The sequence below is a fragment of the Musca vetustissima genome, unplaced genomic scaffold (genome assembly GCF_032173495.1).
Source record: "Musca vetustissima isolate MV318-11 ecotype Yass unplaced genomic scaffold, APGP_CSIRO_Mvet_v1 utg14086, whole genome shotgun sequence".
NCBI lineage: Eukaryota > Metazoa > Arthropoda > Insecta > Diptera > Muscidae > Musca > Musca vetustissima.
Genome location: NW_026887531.1, coordinates 481,193 through 502,777, shown reverse-complemented (window position 1 = coordinate 502,777; position 21,585 = coordinate 481,193). Strand labels below are relative to the sequence as shown.

General features: G+C 31.5%; 1 protein-coding gene across 1 annotated transcript; it reads right to left on the bottom strand.

The window, feature by feature from the left end:
- Positions 1-4,296: 4,296 nt before the first annotated feature.
- Positions 4,297-9,698, bottom strand: LOC133335113 (DNA-directed RNA polymerase, mitochondrial). Its single transcript, XM_061543419.1, has 12 exons — positions 9,428-9,698; positions 9,213-9,359; positions 8,734-9,148; positions 8,538-8,678; positions 7,714-8,473; positions 7,395-7,657; positions 6,963-7,337; positions 6,760-6,901; positions 6,583-6,690; positions 6,279-6,509; positions 4,495-5,717; positions 4,297-4,426 (listed from the first exon to the last, which is right to left on the bottom strand). Exons 1-12 carry the CDS (start codon positions 9,696-9,698, stop codon positions 4,297-4,299), a joined length of 4,206 nt encoding a protein of 1,401 aa, XP_061399403.1.
- Between the last annotated feature and the right edge of the window lie 11,887 nt (positions 9,699-21,585).

The following is a 21,585-nucleotide window of genomic DNA, read 5'->3' as shown; positions in this document are numbered from 1 at the left end:
TTTCTATAAAATATATCTATAACGTTTACATATATTTAATTCACGGTTATTGTCCAGGACAATTTTTTTGGACCCATAATTGTATTGACTCAAAATATAAGGTTTCAGAGCAATAAGAAATGAGGTCCTTAAGCCATTGTATGCTATCATAAATTGAACTTCCGTTTTCAAAAACCATATTAAATTTGAAAACTAAAAATAATTAAATTTCTTTATTTTTTAAGAAAATTAAATTTGTTAAAAAAATATCTTTGGTTTGTATAGGACTCGGGAACACTTTCATATTTGCTATGTATTATAAACTTTAATTTTTTTCAATGCAGATTACATTTTCTTTTTTTTAATATATTTTTTTGAAATAAATTTGTTTTCCTAAATATTAATATTGGCTGCAAAAATACATTTTTTTCTAATATTTTTTGTTTTTCAAACTTTTAATAATAATAAATTATTCTTCTTTGTAATTCATACAAACAAAAGATTATGTTATTGATCTATATAAATTATAAAGAAGAATAATATAAACTATTAAATGTTTGGAAAACGATAAATAATAAAACGATAAATAATAAAACGATAAATAATAAAAAAATCAAATGTAGCCAATATGTAGGAAAATAAATTTATTTCATATATATATATTTTATAGAAAATACATTTCCTTTTGCAATGAATACATTTTTCAAATGTTTTTTTCTTTTTATAATGATTTTTTTGTAAATATATATTTCGTCTGCTTCACTTTACACACACCCAACACATACCACCATCTCTCAACAACATTATTTCTGTGACAAATAATATTAAATGCAAAAAAACAAATACACCAAAATCTGTCCCAAAACCTAAACACAAAAAAATGATGATATACAATAATTAACGAAATGCAATAACAAAAAAATAATAAATAAATAAATATATGAAATAGTTAGTTATATTTATGTTTTAAGTAAAAAAAATAAACAAAAATCTCCTCCCCAATTAATACGCAAATAGAACCCTAACATGTTTATAATTTCATTTAAAATTTGTTTCTTTTTTATTATTATTATTATTATTATTTAAAAACAAAAGAAATCACACAACAACAACAATAGCTATCATTAAAGTATAATTTCATTGTTGTAGTAGGAGTATGTGTATATATTGTAAAATGCTATTTTTTAAATTTTTTCTTAATTTTAATAATAACTTTTTTTCCTTTTGTATTTCTTACAAAATAATAACTTTATTCTTATAAATACGATTATTATTATTATTATTATTGATAATGGTGGGCGTAAAAAAGCCCTCCTTGCTACATTTATATCCTTAAGTTTTTTGAATATTTAATATTAATAATAATAACGATAACAATAACATATATATTAAAAAAAGAAATATGTTTTAAGAAATATATTACCATTTAGGTTGTTTATATAATTTTTACATTTGTAAATTTAGTTTCTTCTCTCCTTCTCTGTTTTTTACTTTAAGGAATGCAATTATGTTTTGCTTGATCTAAAATGTACCAACAAACATTTCATCTGGCATTCATGGTTCATTCTAATTGTTATATTACAACACACCCTCCCTCCCTCTACCACAACATACAAAATTCTTTATAAAAAATATCATGTTTCCAAAAAAAGGCTTAGGTATAAAATACTTATTATGTTTCCTTAAAGTTGCAAATCATTGATTTAATTTTTAATTTCACTAAATAAAAAAAAATATATGGAAATAGTTTCATTTATTATATCGCAAAACTTTATTTGAATATTACATAAAAAAACAATAAACAACAACAAGACAGACGTATGTATTTTACTTTGTGTGAGGATGATTATATGAAATAATTAAATTATAAATAAATATTTGATATAAGAAACTAGTTTCTTATAGAAGTATTTAAAATTTACATATATTATGTTTTTATTTTTCTTTACACACCCGTATATCTTTTTTTACTCATATGAAGCTAAGATGACATAGTGGAACAATAATTTTAGATGAGTTATGGAGATCTGTTGTAGTCTACCCGAGAATATATGAATATTTGGATAGACGATCAATTCAATTTATAATAATTGAAGACAGCTTTTTTAACACATCCAATGTATCTCTAGAGGTTTTTCTGAAAAATTAAAAAAAGACTTTTTTCCTAAGCGCACTTGTTCAAAAAATGTGCCACAACCGATTTCTAGTATGGAGTCTGTGTTTATAGCTGCAATTTTCGACTAGATTCACAGACAACTATTTCTTCGACTCTGGCAAAGCCACTGGGCTCCAATCCTTACTGAATGATCTATTCCGGGGATTTCCACTTTTTTCCACCATTGTTTCGACATTTCCCACTGCGATTTTATACACAGATTCTCATCTCCTATATTCACGCACTCTAAACCAACTGCAACTGGGGCAGTTCTTCTAGTGATTAATCTCCCTGGATAGAATTAAGAATTTTGTTTTGGATTTCAAAATTTTTGACTATTCTCAATGTGTAGCAATTTTCAATTAAAAAATTTTGAGACTTAGAGAATATTCTTCTTTTGGAGATTTTTCTTTTCATTTTTTGTGTGGCGATTATCTAGATTTTACTGAAATTAAAATTTGTCTGAAAGAAGCGTTATGGAAGTTTACGCCTATAGTTCTAGGAATTTTATGATCTTTACATAAGCCTCTACTCTTTTTTCATTTGGAGTTAAGTCCTTCTTTTATTTTAATGAAATAATCCCAAATTAACCATTCCCATACCTAAGCCTTTAATAAAATTAAAAAAAAAAAACAAAAAATAAGTTTTCAAACCCCCGCTCGATAAACAAAAGATTTCAAATCAACTACAACAAAAATATAGAAAAATTACGCCATGCGTTTGTTCTTTTGTATATATATACACACAATTATATTTCGATTAAAATACAAGAAGAAAGCTTAAGACTTTCGGATGAAATAAAATGCAATAATTTGTGAATAAGATTTTCAATGAAAATTAAAAAAAAAAAAAAACAATGTAAATAACCACTTACACAAATACTATTTTTGCTAAGTATTTATAAATGGAAAAAAATAAGGCTATTGGAAGAAAATATTTTTTTGCAAAAAAAAAAAAAATAAATAAACAAATTTATAAAAATACACAAACAGAATCCTCCACATATATATAGATATAAAAAGCCCTCCATTTCCTTGAAAAAAAAAAACAAAACGTTTTCAGATTTTGTTTAGTTTGTATTTTCAATTTATTTCAAATAAAAAAAAAACAAAATAAATGGCTTTTATGTGTTACGATTATGTAGTTATTAATACAAACACATTACATACATATGCTATATATAAGAGAAGATATGTAAACATATAAGCAATTAGTTGTTAAGCTTAAGCAAGGTATATATATATACAACAAATATTCTCCTTTCCAAAACCCCCCAAATCCTTGTGTATGATTTTTTAACCACTTCCCCCAATCTCCATTGTGAAAATTAGCAGTACACATTACACACACACACAAGAAGTAAGAATATAAGAAAAAAAACCAACAAAAACAATAATATTAATAATACAGAAAACACAACAACAACTAAATAGTAATATTTAATATGGAAACAAAACAAAGTGTCTTAAACAAATGTAGCATTAGATTCTCGTATATATATTATATATTATTAATTTATATTAAAAAACATAAAAAATGATAATGAATAAATTACCACAACAAAAACAACAAGAAAAACAAATATAATTCACATAATAAAAAACGAGAAAATATGGAAAAAAATATAATTCAACACAGCCTATACAGCATCTTGACGAAGGACAAAATACATCATTGAGGGGGGTGGGTGAGTATATTTTAAATACAGAAAACCAAGTCAAAGTAGAATCATGAGGAGGCAAAAATAAAATTACAACCGATTCTCCTCAAAAAATGCCCCTGGAACTTTCAAAATACGCAAAACGGGCAGGGATCGATAGTGGATATAACAGAAGATTATGTGTCCTTTTAAAAATGAGACTCATCCATTTCATTTATTTATTTTTTTAAATAAAAAACATCAACAATTTAAAAGATTCAATATTCGTTTATTTTTTGTGTTATTTATTTTTTTTTTATAAATTAAATTCTTACAAAGAACATTGTATAAATTTATCTTCTAACTCAACTAAATACTTTTAAAGCCAATTACTTTTTTTATTTTATTTTTTGGTCTAAAGACTACAATTTAAGGAACCCGGGGGATATTATCTATCAAAGATCCCCCACTCCCTAATGCTAACAATAAAACTTAACAAAAAAAAAGCGTTCGGGGGTTAGGTTTAACTGAAAAAGTATACAGAGTCCAAAACATTGCGCAAATCGAAATCGCCTTTCTGGGGCATTTGACAAAGTACACGATTTAAGTTTCGTTTCGATAAGTCTTCAGCTGAATAGTCATTGCTAAACTCTCTGAAAAAAATAAAATAAAGAATTGTAAATATTTTGTAAACTATTGGTTTCTATCAAACACAACTTACCCCTCTCTAAAACTATATTTTTCTTTTAGGAATTCCGATAAATCCTCCAATATTGGCTGTGAATGTAAAGCCACAAATTGCTCGCGACAAATGCGATTCAATTCGGGCACTGTGCACGCATGCGTCCAGAAGCAATCATGCACCGAGACAAACGTGAGACCGGCACGTTCACAATGCAATGACGTCAACATCATGTGCGATGAATCCAGCGAATGAATGAAATTCGGCGGGAAGGCATTCTTTTGTTTCATAACATTTGGTTTTTCATACATATCGGTGGCCATTACCTCCGATACACGAACATTTGGTTTGGGAATTTGTTTGTGCTCCTGACGATTATACGGTTGAACGACCGGCAAACCCAATGGTGTTACCCATTCGACATTTTTGCCACAAACACCGGATATTAGTCGAGCACACTCGGTGAACCAATCTTGAATTTCACGTGTCGACGTGAACATTTCACGTATACTTTCAAATGTTTTAGTTGTCAAATATGTGGAGGCGGGCCAGACCCAATCTTTGGGGAATTCGTCAATATCCTTTAGTTGACGAGCGATTTGTAAGCGTGCTCCGTAACGTGTCACTCCGTAAACCGTCGTCATAACTGTCTGTTTAATAACCTTACGTTTAACAAAGCCATTGAGAGCCTCTGCCACGTGCAGACCATTATCCGCATCACGCTTACGTGATTTCTCGACTAAAGCTGCCACAGCACTGTATACATCATTTGGTGTTTCTGAGGGAGCCAAATTTACACTGATAGCACCCGCTTTATCCCGACCCAAAGCGGCATAATGTTGTAAACCATTACACGAACCATCTTGATGGATGGGGAAACGACTGAGGTATTCTGCAGGATTGGGTGAACGGTGAACTTTGGCTATTTCTATGCAGCAGGCCAGCGTTTGCCAGGGCTCATCTGATTTTGCCCACCATCTACGACCGGTAAGAGGATTATCGGCAGAATCTAAAATTTCCGGCATTACTTCTTCGGCATAGAGGAGACGTTCTCTAACCGAATCGCGTTTTTTAAGGCCAGTGAGATTTATACAATGTAATTTCAGCCAACTGAAACCATCGACGCCCAATGGCTGGGGTTGATCAAATATGAGCATGGAACGGGCTAAATCTGAACCCAAATGATTGAGATGTGGCGGTACCGGGTAGACACGTCCTCTAAAGTCCATATTGTGTGGTAACCAAAAAACTTTGTCGCGGAACTGAAAGTAGAAATTGTAAAAAAAAAAATATTTTGTTGAAAATGTTTTATAAAACGAATACACCACAAAATAATATCCTTCAAAATAATGTAATCACCACGGCAGACTATTGCATCCTCACACTGATCTTTTGTTAACTTTTGAGGCCAATATCCCAAAAAGAGATACAAGATGTGAATTTCTCAAATCTTTAGCTCTCGTTTCTGGATTATCTCCCTCAACGAATAAATATGTAAAAACGATATTTGAACTAATTGTGAGAATAATGACTTATATCAGGACTAATCTATAGTGATATTTTCTCATTTTAATTGGGATAGTGTATCCTGCACTCCAACCACCACAGGAGATAAAATTGCAATAGCAAATTCATAAACCACACTAGTTTCCTATCATATTCCTGAACCATTTTTTTTACGTTTTACAACACTCTAATTACATACTCTACAGATCTAATTCTCCAATGACAAGTGATGACTTCATTATCTTGCAATTCTCCTAAGGCATGTAATGAATTTATCATATTTTACATTCTATATATAATTGTTGTGCTATACTCACATGGTTCGCCAATGATAATCTGTATAATGTATCGCACCATAAACTATACATTTCAGCCTGTTTACGTCTATGGATCATTTTATCTTTGAATAATTTTGCACGATCCGCATTCGATATTGATGCATCGTTTTTAGGAATTGATGGAAGGGCAGGTAAAGAGCTAGGCGGTTGGGGTACATCAAGTTTGTCGTCGCCACCATTTTGAAAAACTTCAATAATGACATCAAGAACCTAAACAACAGTATTGGAAATGCCATTAGTTGAAAGATAAAACAATCTATTGCAATAAAATAAATATATTTACATCTGTATTAACGCGCCATGGTACACTAGCTAATTGATTGAGAGAATCTAAGGCAGGATATATATTTTGTGGATTCATGGAATTAATACGTTCCCATTGTTGTATGGCCTATAAAATAAAAAGAAACATATTTTATGTAATGAGTCTTTTCATGTTTTATCATAAAATCTCACTCACCTGTAAGGGTAAACGTATCAAATCGGATTTATTTAATAAATAACCACCATTATGTGGTGTACTCCAGGGTTGAGGTGGACATAGCATTGGCACCAAATTTGAATCAAATGTCAATGTTTGGCGACGCGAAGCACGTAGTAATCTAATAAATGAAAATTGTTATACAATCTTCTAGAATAAAATATATCAGTGATATAAAATACCTTGCCAACACGGGATGTGGTTTAACTTCCTCTTTGACCAAACGTCCCTGATTACGAAACAGTGTATAAAAGGCTGGTAGTAAATTTTGTTGACCGCTCTTTTGATTCTGACGCATACAATACGAATCGATTTTTATATCACGCATTAATATATTATAAAGGAAACGACCGACACCAGTCAGAACATTTGTTGGCCAGGCAACTTCTTTTATGTCCATACTTGGGCCTGTGGCACGTTCTTTGTGTACCAAGCGTTGCCACATTTGACGGGTATTATCACTGCTATTGCCATGATCCCAAATATCACAGTATGAACTATAGATGTCACCAATTTTTTCTAATATACCATTTTTCTTTTTCTGCTCTATTTGGAAACTGAAAATAAAGAAAAATCATTAGCAACAGTTTTAAAATGGACTCCAATCTACATACCGCTGTTGTACTTTCTGTCCCAATTCTTTATACAATTGACCCACAGTGGGGCTAAATGTTTCGGAACCCTCCGCAAGTTTATAAATTTCACGTATTAAAATATCGGCATATTGTGAACTGTCCAGGGTATTCAAATAGGTATAATAGTTCATATATCCATTGGGTTTGTAGCGTACTTGGGCTTTCAGGGTATTTAAATCCCGAGCAATGGCATTGCAAATTTGGCTACGCCATTGGGTTTCCATTTCTTTCAATTTTTCACGCTGTAAAAAATGGCATATTAATAACTTAAATTCAAAATAACTTAATTTACACATACACATAACTCGGTGTTTGTAAATTCCTTGGTTTTTTCAATAGATTTTATTGTTACACTGCCTTCAAGTTCAATCCTCAATTGTTCTCTGGCCATTTCTTCCAGTTGTTCTTTACTATAGCCCATTTTAGAATTCATTATCTCTGAACCGGGAACTTTTTCTTGAGAGTGTGCAGCATTAACTTCCATATCAGTTGCTGGTTGAATTTGTTCATTGAAAGTGTTCAACAGAGTATTATTATATTCCAAAACAGGTGGCGTGTAGGCAGGCTGAAAATCCGGTAAAACCCTTTGTATGGCATCTAAGGCAATATCACGTTGATCAGCTATAAAATAGGATTTATCCATGATTTCACTTAAAGTGAAACCCATTTCTTCAGCTTTCTTAATTGCCTTTTGTATATTCATAACATTGGCTTCGGAAGATTCGAGACGACCAAGACATTCAAAAATAGCGGCAAAAGTTTGGGTATTGAATTGCAAGCCATCCTCCTCAATTAGTTTGAATATGTCACGAAACCGTTCAAAGTTGCCTTTTTCTGCGTAACCGTGCAAAAGAATATTGTACAGATCGATGGTTATTAAATTGTTTGTAGAATTATTCTTTAGTGCTTTTTGGCGATATGTCAGGAGGGTGGATAGTGCTCGATTCAGTAGACCCACAGAAACACACACATTTAAATATGTGTTAAGATTCAAACGCAAAGCTCGTTCTTTGGCTAAACGTTCTTGGGTTTCATTCAAATGGATTTTGGATTTAAATCTGTAGAAAAGCATATGGAAATAAATTAAATTAAGAATTCTCTTAAATGTTCTCCTCCACTTACCTTGGCTTTGATTTTTCGGTAACATTGGCTGTTTTACTAACTTTTGTTGATTCATCAATGATATCAGGATTTACATACGGTTCAGACGAATCCAATGGATCGATAATCTCCTCTGGCATAGCATGTTTGGGTGCACTAAGACTAGTAAAGAGTTTTTAAAATGTATCTAAAAAAGGGATAATACTAATTTCCTTACTTAAACGTTTCATGATCCATGTGCTCCTGTTCCAAACTTTCAATGATATCTCTAAAATTCTGGAAAGACTTTGTTATCCTGTCAATTTGTTCAGGACTTTGAAGTATTTTTCTCGTTACTAAATCCTCATCGTCTTTGCCAAAAAATATCATTGGTTTATCATCATAACTTCCAGCTTCCAGCAGAGATGTATCCAATACTTCCATATTGATTTTTTGATATTCAATCGGTTGCATGGTTAGTGCCGTTTTGGCTTTGCTTTTCTTTTTGGTACCTTCCTCTGTTGCTGCCTTTTGCTTTTTATTAACAATTTTCTTAATCAGTTCCTGTTGAGTTTTTGCAACAAAATCCTGTAATTTCTTTGCTCTCAGGCGTTGTACCTTCGATTTGCGAACATTGGCGGCTCCATCGACGACTAAAAATAATAATGCAATTTAATAATACTTTTAACATTTTCTCAATATTTTTATAAACAATACCTTCCAACAATTCAACGTATTTAGAATAGCGCAATTTACGTTTTTTCTTCTTCTTCTTCTCTAATGTTTCAACATTTGTTGGTGTTGTTGATTGTTTACGCACACATGTTGTTGTGGCGGTGGTGGTGGCCAACAATGTTGAATTTGCTAAAAGAATCCAAACTCCATAATGTATCATTTTATCCCGGCTATTCCCCTTAATGACCGTTACTTACTCTGACCGGCTGTTAAGGCTGCATCATGCGCCGAAGTTGTCAAAATTTTAGAATTAATATTATTCTGCAAATGAGAATAGACAACGCGTGGTGCATCTTGTTTCACCAATTGATGTCTCGATACCGATAAACAAATCCTTTGCCCGTTCAGTTGTTGCTCCTTGCTAGACAAACCCACAAATGTCCGTCCAATTACCGCATGCTTTCTGCCATACAATGCCAATCTACAATTTTCCACAGCTACACGATTAATCGTTAATAAACGATACATTTTACTCCAATTGTTGGAATTTCAGTAGTGATTAAATTCTATTAATTTCCAATTGCCATTAATTTAGTATTTCTTTTAATACTTTGTTTAATTTTCTTGCATAACTGCGTTTTTTTTTCTTCTATTTTGAACAAGACTATGCAGGAGTGGATAGTTTGACAACTATTGACAATCACATGGAAATACAATTGAAAAAATGTCTATATTAGGGTTCTATAAATCGTTTTTCGGTGAAAGCGTTAGAAGTGACCAGCTGTTATAAAATTTCCTATTTGTTTAGGCAGCGACAGTCATAACTAAATAAAATATATAAATTATATTAGTTGGGGTGCTTGTTTTAAAACCTGAAACCTTACCTGAAACGCCATTGAAACTGTAAATATATACCGCCAACCAGTAATTAATGATAATGTATGCTAGCGCTTCTTCTAATAATAATAGTCAACGGTTGAGAAGACGGCAGGCGTTGCCAGTCTAAAGAAATATGGGGTACGTTCAATGGCAATGCGAAAGGGTACGTTTAATGAGCCTGGATACCTAATAAAAACAGTTGTGATAGTGAATACCTAATCGCTATTGAGTGATAGTATTAAATAATTGAAAATACAGAAAAAATGAAGAATTGGAAAATGCAAGGCCTTTTAATAAGGTCAACCAGGATGATCAACTGCTTCTTAAGTTTGCTCTCAAAATCCATAATTGTAAATTGAATTGGAATTAAATAATTGAAGGGGATATGACGTTTTTTGCATTTAAATCTAAGTGGATTGGATGGGATCAGTCAACATTTGGTGGATGTTGTCTGTTTACCCCAAAGTCCAGTAAAAGAGGGTGAAAAGGGAGAGCAATTTTGATACATGGCATAATTATACAAGGTACTCTCATGTAGTCATATGTTTCCAATTTTTTCATAAATTTGTCTTTGACAGTATTCGGCTTTCAAAATATAAATGAAAATATCTTCCTTCGAAATGTACGCATATCTAGTGTTCAGTGGCAAAAATTGCTTAATAATTTATATTTATAAATATTTTGAAGTTCCCTGCTTCTAAAACTTAGAAATATAAGATGGTTGTTTTCATTGTTAAATCTTGAGATCAATGTTCAGCTTTAGAAAATATATGGTCTTCTCCGATACCGCAAGAATTTACTAGATTTTACTATTTTCTTCGATAACATAAAGGAAAATTTGTTATCGTAGTAATAAGTAGTAGATTCTTACAGAACGGGAATAGACCAATATTTTATTTAATTTATTTAAAATATGCCAATCGACATATATAGAGTTTTATGCAATTTATTTTTCATATTATTCAAAGTTGATAGATAAGTTCCAAATTAAAAAAGGTTGCCATCATCGAATTCTCAAATGAGACTGCCTTCTGTAATATGCCATGACGAAATACAGTATTTTTCGGTTAATTGACCCTACGGTTAATTTTTCCAAAAATGATGGGTCAAATATTTTTTCATATTTTTCGGATAAAAATTGAAAAAAATTTGTGCAAATTTTGATGTGCAATTAACCGAAAAATACTGTACCAATAAATTTGACTTATTTTAAAAATGCAATATTTTTGAATTTTCAGAATAAAATTGAAAAACATGAAAGGAAATCTTGCAAATTTAAAATGCTATCGCTTCCATGTCTTTTTTTTCAATTGAGCCATTGCCCATGCATAAAACCGAAAAATAGCGTTGAAAATTACAATTTTTCATTGCAAAAGGATGTTCCCATTAGGAAATTCAAGTAAATTGTAAACCAAAGGGCAACAAACTTCTGTTGCGATTTCCTTGTATACTTTTTAACGCGCGAGTGGATTTCGTACATCTAAACGTACCTTACATTGTAAAATTGTATTACAGGAAAAGTAACCATTCGACATACATCATACTAAAATATATATTAAAGTGTCATTTTTGAACTCTATGTCCATTTAATGTTGTTCATAACATCAAATAAATTAATACAAATGAATGCAACAAACCTAATATAGAAATAAATAATTATTTGTGTCAAATGTGTGTGCCGCACGATGATGGATAAGTAATATTGACAGAAGTGGTCTCTATTATGATGGTGGTACAGGGTAAAGCAAAAGAAAACAATAAATTTCAGAAATAAAAAACAAAACGATGTATAGATAATTCACTTCAATTATTAGATTTTAAATGCCTTAAAATTATTTGTATTTATTGAATTACAATAGAGGGGTGGATGGAAACATATTTATCCACCCCTCTATTGTAACACAAAATAATTTACAACATTTTTTGAACTTGATATAAACACTCGTGGATACCGGTCAAAAGTATTTTTGTTGTTCTTGTTTTCATTCAGCAACGTCAAGTTAAACATGACGATGATGAATTTCTTTTTATTTCAAATAGCGATTTGTTTTGTTGTTGTTTTTATTTTAATTTGACTCCATTCTGTAAAAGAATTGTACATTTATAGATTCTTTTATTTTTAGATGACATGTCGGTGCAGACGAAGAAGTGTCATTTCTCTTCATGTCAGAGAAAATACAAATGAGATGAACTCCCACATTTGTTTTCCTCAGCTTGTAGATCACTCACATACAGCAACATGCGTTCATAACGGTATGTGTGTATGTATGTGTGACTGACTGCCTTGGGCATCATTCATGTTGCACTTTACTATAACTGAAATGCATCCATTGTTTTTTTGTTGTTTTCGTTTTTTTTCATTGCGGCAATAAAAATCCGGCAAATGCGGATTCTACTTCCCCCATTTTTGTTAAAACAAAAGACAAAAAACATATTCTGCTACCATCATAAACACAAAACCTAACAAAACTTTGAGAATCTCACGAAGGGATATATGTGTACAGCAGTCGAACATTGCTCGTGTATAAGCTACAGCTTTGCAAAAGATCTCTCTTAAAAGCAAAGAACATTTTGAAAATTAATTCATTCGTATTTGAGTTTTGGTGCCGTTAAGTTCAAAACGAGGAAACATTTTATTTAAACTACTTGATAAGAACTTGGAAAAATAGACAATATACTCGCTCAAAAAGAGTAGTGATTTGCAAAAGAAAAAGAGAGCTCAAGTAAGATTCAGTTGTTATGTTTGTTAGAATAAAAAAATAATAAACTTGAAAAAATAAATAAAAATTAAATAATTAATAATAATGTGCTGCGAATAATAAAACCAAAAATATGTTTTTATAACATGGTGACATTGTTTTTTTAATAACAATTAATTTCTTCGCGTTTGTTTGCGTAAAAAACTGCAAATACATAAAATTGAGAATTAGCTCAAATTTTTAAACTATGACCTAATTCCCAGAAATGAAAAAAATACACATAGAAATATAAATATTTGCAATAACTTATCAATAAGGTATTCTAATTGAATTAGAAATTCCCTTTAATAATAAAATATACATATGTACATCATTTCGCATATTATTATACAATCTATATATATATATATATATATATGAACACAAATCGTTGTAAGTTTATAGATTACATTAATATGTTAAATATGTACATCCATACTTCATAGAAATCTCAGTTTGCCAAATGTGCTTTCTTCAATTATTCGTCTTATCGGCAATGTTTAGGAATTCGAAATCATAAGCAAAATAATAAAAAATCAAACAATTGAAAGCATTTAGTTTATCGCTTATTTGTTATTATTTATACTAGTACAATTATTACACAATTGTGGAAGTCAAAAAATATTTTTTTGCAAAAAACAAATAAAATAAAATGTGCAAAGTTAGAGATTGTGATTCTGAAGAAACTTACAACCATGATAATTTACAGCGCCCAGACAATATTACATTATAAAAAACGGAATATTTTAATGAATTGGCGAAACAAAATAAAATCAAATACATTTTGAGATATCGTACTGAATGTTAATTTCTGAATGGTGACTAAATATCGATTTTATTTAATAATAATTCATTTCCAGTAAAATTATCGGTTAAATTTTTTGGAGAGAGTGTATAAAGCTTGTCTCACTCTAACATATTTTATACGAGTTCGGGCTAATATAAATAAAAAAATAAATAAAACGGCATGTACAGGGTGAGATAAAAAAACTGCAACAAAGTCAAACGCCATAACTTTTACATTTTTATTTTAAACTTTATTGAATGAAAGCAAAAAAATTTCGAAAATAGCATCAAATTTAAAATAAGTTTAGATTTGTTCGAATTTATCAGCTTTGGCACGAATTATGGTCTTCAAACGGCTAATGAAACCGTCACACGCTACCCGAATGTTGCTCTGCGGTGTTTTGGACCATTCCCGGCGAAGCGCTTGCTTGGCGTGATCGACACTTTGGTATTTTTTAGTGCCAACCTTGCTTTCCAAAATTCTCCAGACACAATAGTCTAACGGATTGGTATTTTGATGACCATTATGCGCTAGAAATGAAGCGAGGAACCTAATTTTGTAAACATTTTTTGGGTGGCGCGACCTGAAAGCCATGGTGCTGAGTCCTGTTGGAATGTCCAAGGTCTGCGGCCAAAATGTTTGCGTGCCCAAGTCTTTAATACACCCTCCAGAATATTTTCGGGATAATATTCGTCATTTACGTTGCATATATGTCACGTTAATCCTGTTCACAAATCCAGTGGATTATATTTGTCAATGGAATTGACATTTGAGATTGTGTGGGTTTCGTAAATCGAAACATACCTTTATTATTCGATTAATACGAGCGCAGAGCGACCATCGGCTGTTATGGCGGCCCACACCATCACCATGGGCGGTGCTTGTGTTCTGGTGGCCAACCGAAGTTTAACATTTTCAGTTGACCTCTTTGGCAATTAAACACGATCATTTGGTTTGTTTACAAACTACTGGACCACGAATGTTTTCTCATCGGAGAAAACCAAATGCGGCAGTTCACAACTTTCGGCCAAGCGAAGCAACTCTTTAGCTCTTTTGAGTCAATTTTCTTCCTGTTGCGGTGTGTTTGCACTTTTTGGAATTTCAATGGCTTTACCCCGAGCTCATTTTTATCAATATTTGCCGAATGGAATATTGCGACATGTTCAGCTCACGAGGCATTTTTCGGCCTCTGCGACGCGGTCAAGTCACTTCTTTACTTTTCGAACCATTGACCTGTGACAATGGAATGTAGAATAAAGCTAAATGGTGTGTTCCCGTACTGCAAGCATCTAAGAGTTTTTACTATTTTTTTCGATATCATAAAGGAAAAAAGTGTTATCGTAGTAAAAAATAGTATATTCTTGCAGTATAATTTTCAGAGCCATGTCTCCATGTGCAGCTAAGCTAAAGATTTGACTTTCTCCATTTCTGATGATTTATGTTTCTTGTTTATAGGTCGACTCCAACTTCTGTTAGGAATTTTACCACAATGTTCAAACTTTCTAAGCCTAGTGAAATCGTGAAGTCTTCCAGTTTGAAGAGATCATATAGTTCCTGAAAGCATCTTTATGTAATGTAAAATTTACGACATCGGCTTCTCTGCATCCTCGCATAAGTTATCTGGTACCACATTCATTTTGGCTAAGGTGCTCTTCCAGTGTCTATTAATTTGTTTCATATATAAGATAACTCTACAAGATAGTCTCATTTTTTCCAATTTTTTCATAAATTTGCTTTTGACAACTTTCAGCTTTCAAAATTTAAATGAAAATATCTTCCTTCCAAATGTACGCAAATCTTGTGTTCAGTGGCAAACATTTTTGAAACACTTATATTTATTAATATTTTTATGTTTCCTGCTATAAAACCTATAAATATAAATTGCAACATTCTTAGTTAAATCTTGAGAATAATGTGGAGCTTTAGAAAAAAATATTTTTATTATTTTTTTGAAAATACGCAAATTGTTGCCATTTTATGGAATTTATTTTTTTATTATATTTGAAATTGATATATGAATTCCGCATGAAGAAGGGTTGCCATTATCAATTTCTCAAATGAGACTACCTTGTATAGTTATGCCTCTTGGAAAGTATCCCTCACTTGTATATTGTTCAAAAGCCAAAAGGAACTTTCTTTATTGAGCGACCTTGAAACATTTATTTACATTTCATTGACGTGAAATATATGTGTTAATATCCGTATTAAGTATTGTTCTGTTTGTTTTCATTACAAAAGTATAAACATTGCAAAAACTTATATTTATATGCAAAATAAAAAATTCCAGATGCAATATACACACATGCATATATTTAAGATAAATATTAGATTGTTTATATAAATTAAATAATTTTTATTTGAAAATTTATTGGATTTCCTCCATACTGATTGGATGTGGTGTAGATTTTAAAGAATTATTATCATGGTCCAACTTTCAAAGACATCGATGGCTCGTGTGACAAAGGTTGAAGGCGAATAACAAAAAAACAACTCTGTGTTTAGTGACTTCTTCTGTCAAATACCAAAAAAACATTCCACATAACTAATTAATCGTGAAAAAATTAAAGATTATCGGGCATGTTTTGACATTCACTTCAACGGTAGAACTATTTCTCACACACTTCGAGCTGTTCTGTAACAAACTTTACACCTTTTTGGAGTGAATTCTTTACTCACATTTTCATAGTGAGAGTCAGGCGTATTCATATTTTTCTCTGTAAAATAATATTATTTCTGAAAAAAATCGTGGCATAATTACACAAGGCAGTCTCATGCAGTCAAATTTTTCCATTTTTTTCATAAATTTGCCTTTAACAGTATTCAGCTTTCAAAATTTAAATGAAATTAAATTATTAAAAAGAGTTCGATGGTATTTTTGTTCCAGGTGATTTTAATATTTCCCCTGTTTTAGAAAATTTCAAATGTGCAAAATATTAAAATTAATCAAAAATAAATAAACATTACTAAAATTCAATATTCCATGCTCTAAATATTTATTTTATAAACAATATAAAAATGCATCCATACAAAAGAATTGATGAAGAAATAAAATTGAGAACACACAAAGGCAATCTTTGAGTATTGTTTTTTGTTTTCTTTTTTCTGGTATGGAAAATAAAGAAAACCATTTCTGCAAACGGCAACAATGACCACAAACGATGCACCAATTATTCAAATGCAAAAAAAAAAATCCATGTGTATTTATTTATATACAAGTATTAGCACAAGATACGTTTCTATATACATTTGTGCGTATTTAGAATACATGTTTTGGCATAATAACATTTTGCCAAAAACCAGAACGGCTATTAAAAAATATTGATGTAATATTTTGCATTTGTTCGTTCCAGTTTTGTGGTAGAACACGATATGGGATTAGGATTTTTTTGTTCATTTTATGGGTATCCACCGATGAAAATTGTACATAGTTTAAATTTATTTATTTAAATAGTTGAGTATTGTTTTTTTCTTAATTAATAGCATATTGTGCTTTTCCTTTTCTTATTTTCAGAAATTGATCTTGTAGAGTATTGAAATCAATTGTATGCTGTAATAATAATAATATAGAAGAAATACGGTAATAACGATCGCTCGCTCGCCTACCATCATGGGACGACAATTTATAAGAATATTACTTTTACTCGGCGTTGCTGTGACATTTGTTGAAAGAGTACCAGCGGAAATCACGTAAGTATAAAATTACACTGAAAAAAATACTTGTTTTGTTTCCTGAATCTGACAATGAGACCCACTACAGATATTGATATTTTGAACACATAATTTCACAATTTAATACAGACGTTTTGAGCCATGTCTGTAAAGACAATAATTCTAAATTCAAAACCAACGTATCAGTAAATAAGCGTGTTACTTTTGTGTTTAACCCCCTTACATTCTGATAGCAAATGGTAAATAGGTTATTTAGTTTTTTAATGCTGGTTCAGATCTCTGAGGTAAATGAGCTAAATTATCTGATCTTTCTAGAAATTCTTTAAAAAACGCTCTAGCAGGCCAAAAATCTTTCGATATCAAACTTGGAAATATATCATCATGAACCAATATATTAAATGATGATCTACTTTCAGAGTATGCCGATCGATATGGTTTGATATAGTAATTTATATAATCAGACGAGGTATCAAGCACAAACCTAGACACAAAGGTCATTTTCATTACAGGGTCCATTGATAATGGTTTTTGGGTAGAGAGTGGGGAATTGTCAGCAACAATCCCAGAAGACGCAGCAGATAAAGGAACTGATAACTCCTGTGCACTATGAGTAGATTTGTTATCAATACTCATAGCGTTATGAGGTATTGTCACTTTCATTATATCCTTCCTTGCTTCCTTGGTTGCATGAGATGCGACACTGCCATAAGTCTGATCATTAACAGCATCAGTTTTATCAATATTATCTGACGCTGTTAGTGACGCAGTATTCCCAGCAGAAACAGAGGCTTTACGAATAGGCATCGTTTTAGTTTATGCTTTCTTCGTATACTTATTCCGTTTCTGCCCAGAAATAGACGGCGACGATACAAATTCATCGAGTTCCTGGTACTTATCCACGCCATAATTACAAAAGGTAGTCTCATTTGAGAATTTTATGATGACAACGCTTTATAATTTGGAACTCATTGGCATATTTTCAATATATTAAACAAAATATATTTTCTATATATATTTATATATAAATATAAATTATTTAGTAATTCGCGTTACTGAACACATGATATGCGTACATTTCGAAGGAAGATATTTTCATTTAAATTTTGAAGCTGAATACTGCCAATGGCAAATTTATGAAAAAATTGGAAACATATGACTGCATGCAACTACCTTGTATAATTATGCCATGTGTTTAATAATAATGAAATTAATATTAAGTTCACAAAACAATCAATTTGCTTGAGAACAATTTGTTGTTTGTTTACAAAACGTAATAAAACAGCTGATTAAATATCAGCTGATGGTACAAGAAAATTCTTACTGAGTAAATTTTTCCTTGTAAGAATTTCCAAATACTAAGTAAAACAACTGTGAAATGTGCTCTCTCAATTCACTCTCTTTTACTGGATTTTTGGGTAAACGAACAACATTTTGTAATAAATTGTACAAATTATTGAGTAAACGAACGAACCTAATTTAAATCCACGGGGTTTTATTAAATCCAGTATAATGTCAACGTACAATAACTGTCAATTCACACCCAGTTGATGAAATGGTATTGCATTGCTATTTTCCTTTAAGTGTACACTAATTATGCTGACTGCACTCTAATGGAAACATGCCTCCCAGCTAATGGATAGATGTCTATTTACAAATCCATATTTATGAATGCACTTTATAATGGACTGAATGAAAATTGTTTTCTTTTTTGTCAGAATTTTATTGAAGAATTTTCCATTTAAACATGCAAGCACACATGCACACTGACACAACTCCTCTATGATGGGTGGCGTTATTATTTTTCATTACATCATAGCGCCATTTCCGTACTTTGACTAAAAATATATAACGGACTAGATCCACCAGCATCATCGTCGCCATCATCATCATGCCATTGATATATTTATTTACATAATTATTTGTATAAACTATTTTGTTCCTTATTACCATATGGAGTCGTAGGAATCGAAAGGGCATGCTTATTAAAAATCATCAAAGAGAGGAAAAGACAGATGGACGGACGAACAGACAGACAGAGGCATTGAAGATCAAATGCCATTGCATTGTTATTTGTGTACACATGACTAGAAAAAGAAAAACAAATAGAACATCTTTTGTTGTTGGGAGGGTTGGCGATAGCCACTAATAAAACAAAATGCAACAAATAAAAGTTTTAGTCTCTGCTGGTAGGGAAATGTGTGTTTATAGTTGGTGCTCCTTCTTCTATCAATAGTAATTCGTTGTTCGTTCTTCATAAAAATTTATCATATATTTTATGATCGCTTCCATCATGGGATGGAAGTTGTTGAATTTTTTTGTAGCACACCATTTTGATGCACTCATATAAATCATCTCCGAAGGTATACAGGATGGGAGCCATTTCTTAAATGACAATTTTGATCATGTTTTACAACGAAGTGTTGACATGTTAATGGCTTTCGCTATTAGGAAAATGTAATTAAGAGCATAATAATGGGAGGAGGTATTGAAATAATGCAGGGTGGGCAAATTATATATTTTACTGGAGAAATTTATATAATGAAGTCAAGAATTAATTTTTGGGGACCTTAGTGGGAAATAGTAGAATATAATAGGTTCGTTCGTTTACTCAATAATTATAATCATTACAAAATGTTGTTCGTTTATCCAAAAGTTCAGTAAAAGGGAGTGAATTGAGAGAGAGAGAGAGAGAGAGAGAGAGAGAGAGAGAGCAAATTCTTCTTCTTCCGAATTTAAAGTGACATGATACACTAAGTCTATGTTGCCACTTTCGCGGGTATAATATTATTTCTGGGATATTCTTGTAGATTAGCTTTTTCGTTTGTTTTTAGATTTTGAAGTCTGTTTCTTTGTCCATAAAAAGTAGTTGGTTTTTATTCTGTTTTTCTCCAGTATAATATCGATTGTTGGTTGTGGTATGTCTAGAATATGTAATTTTTGAAGTAATGAAAGTCTGGTGGCCCATAGTTTGTATGGCTCCACAGCCACGCCTGTCTGAGCTGGTAATGTTGATCTTGTGAAGATGATGTCGCATTTGATCTTGAAATGGTTGTGACTACTTCTCGGTGTATTTTTATGTTTTGGAACCAAGGAAGCACAAGTTTCCGCAGTATATATGGAGCATATTTTATTCAAGATACTTCAAAGCGAAAGTACCCATAAGACGTAGCTGGTTTTATCTAGAGGTTTTGATCCGTCCGTAAATACCCTTGTGAAGTCTTCGAGTTTTGTTTTATTGTGTCATTGTATAAGTCAATAATCAGTTGAAGGCGATCGATTTTTACGGATGTCAAGGTATGTAATTTTAAGAATTGATATGTGGGATTGAAGTGGATTTTCATATTGAATGGATCGGAAAAGTTTTATCAAATTATATCTTGTTTGTTTTTTATGATAAAGTTGGAAAAGAGTAGGTCTGGTTTGAAATTGCAAATTCTTACAAGGAAAAATTTACTTGTACCATCAGCTGATATTTGATCATCAGCTGATATTTGTTCTCAAGCAAATTGCTTGTTTTGTGAATTTTGTATCATTAAGCATTAAAATGGATGAAGAAAACGAAAGCATTTATAACAAGTGAAAAAGCGTTAAACTGACAGGTATATAGGGAACATACCAAAAAGTGTACCTATACAGACATTTCTACAAACCGGTTATGGTCCTACATATTGGTTCTAGACCCCAAGTTTCTTTGTACCAAATTTGTTTCAAAAAATTTTGATTTCATCCACATTTTGCCCATCTTATTATTTCTAACGAAATTAGTGCAGCGAATTCTGTTGAAAAACGCGCTCAAGAACCCCCAAAATACCGAAATTTGGGGGTACCCTTATATGAGGGCTATGCGAAAAAATGGACCTATATTTATAATATTTTTGTGGAGAGGTTTGGTACCTACTAAGAACTCAAAATATTAAATTACAGCCAATTCGGTGAAAAAATACGATCAAAACCCCCACAATACTGGCAATTAGGAGGTACCGTTATATGGGGGCTAACAGAAAAAGTGGACATACATTTATAATTTTTTGTGGAGACATTTAGTACCCAATAAGAACTCAATGTACCAAATTTCAGCGTATTCGGTTGAAAAACGCGCTCTAAAATCCCAAAATACCGAAAATTGGGGGTACCCTTATATGGGAGCTATCCGAAAAAATGGACCTATACTTACTTTTTTGTGGAGCGATTTGAAACCTATTACGAACTCAAAATACTAAATTATAGCCAATTTTGTGCAAAAATACGATCAAAAACCACAAAATACAGAAAATTAGCACCCTATCACAATTCCTTCAGAAGATAGCGTGATTACAACAGACGGACGGACATGGCTAGATCG

Bases quoted from the DNA above. Each gene is read 5' to 3' on its own strand.
- LOC133335113 (XM_061543419.1), bottom strand. From the start codon at position 9,698: ATGTATCGTTTATTAACGATTAATCGTGTAGCTGTGGAAAATTGTAGA. The intron at 8,474-8,537 runs GTAAGTGGAGGA...GCTTTTCTACAG, and splicing joins ACCGAAAAATCAAAGCCAAG to ATTTAAATCCAAAATCCATT. The intron at 5,718-6,278 runs GTGAGTATAGCA...TTCTACTTTCAG, and splicing joins GATTATCATTGGCGAACCAT to TTCCGCGACAAAGTTTTTTG.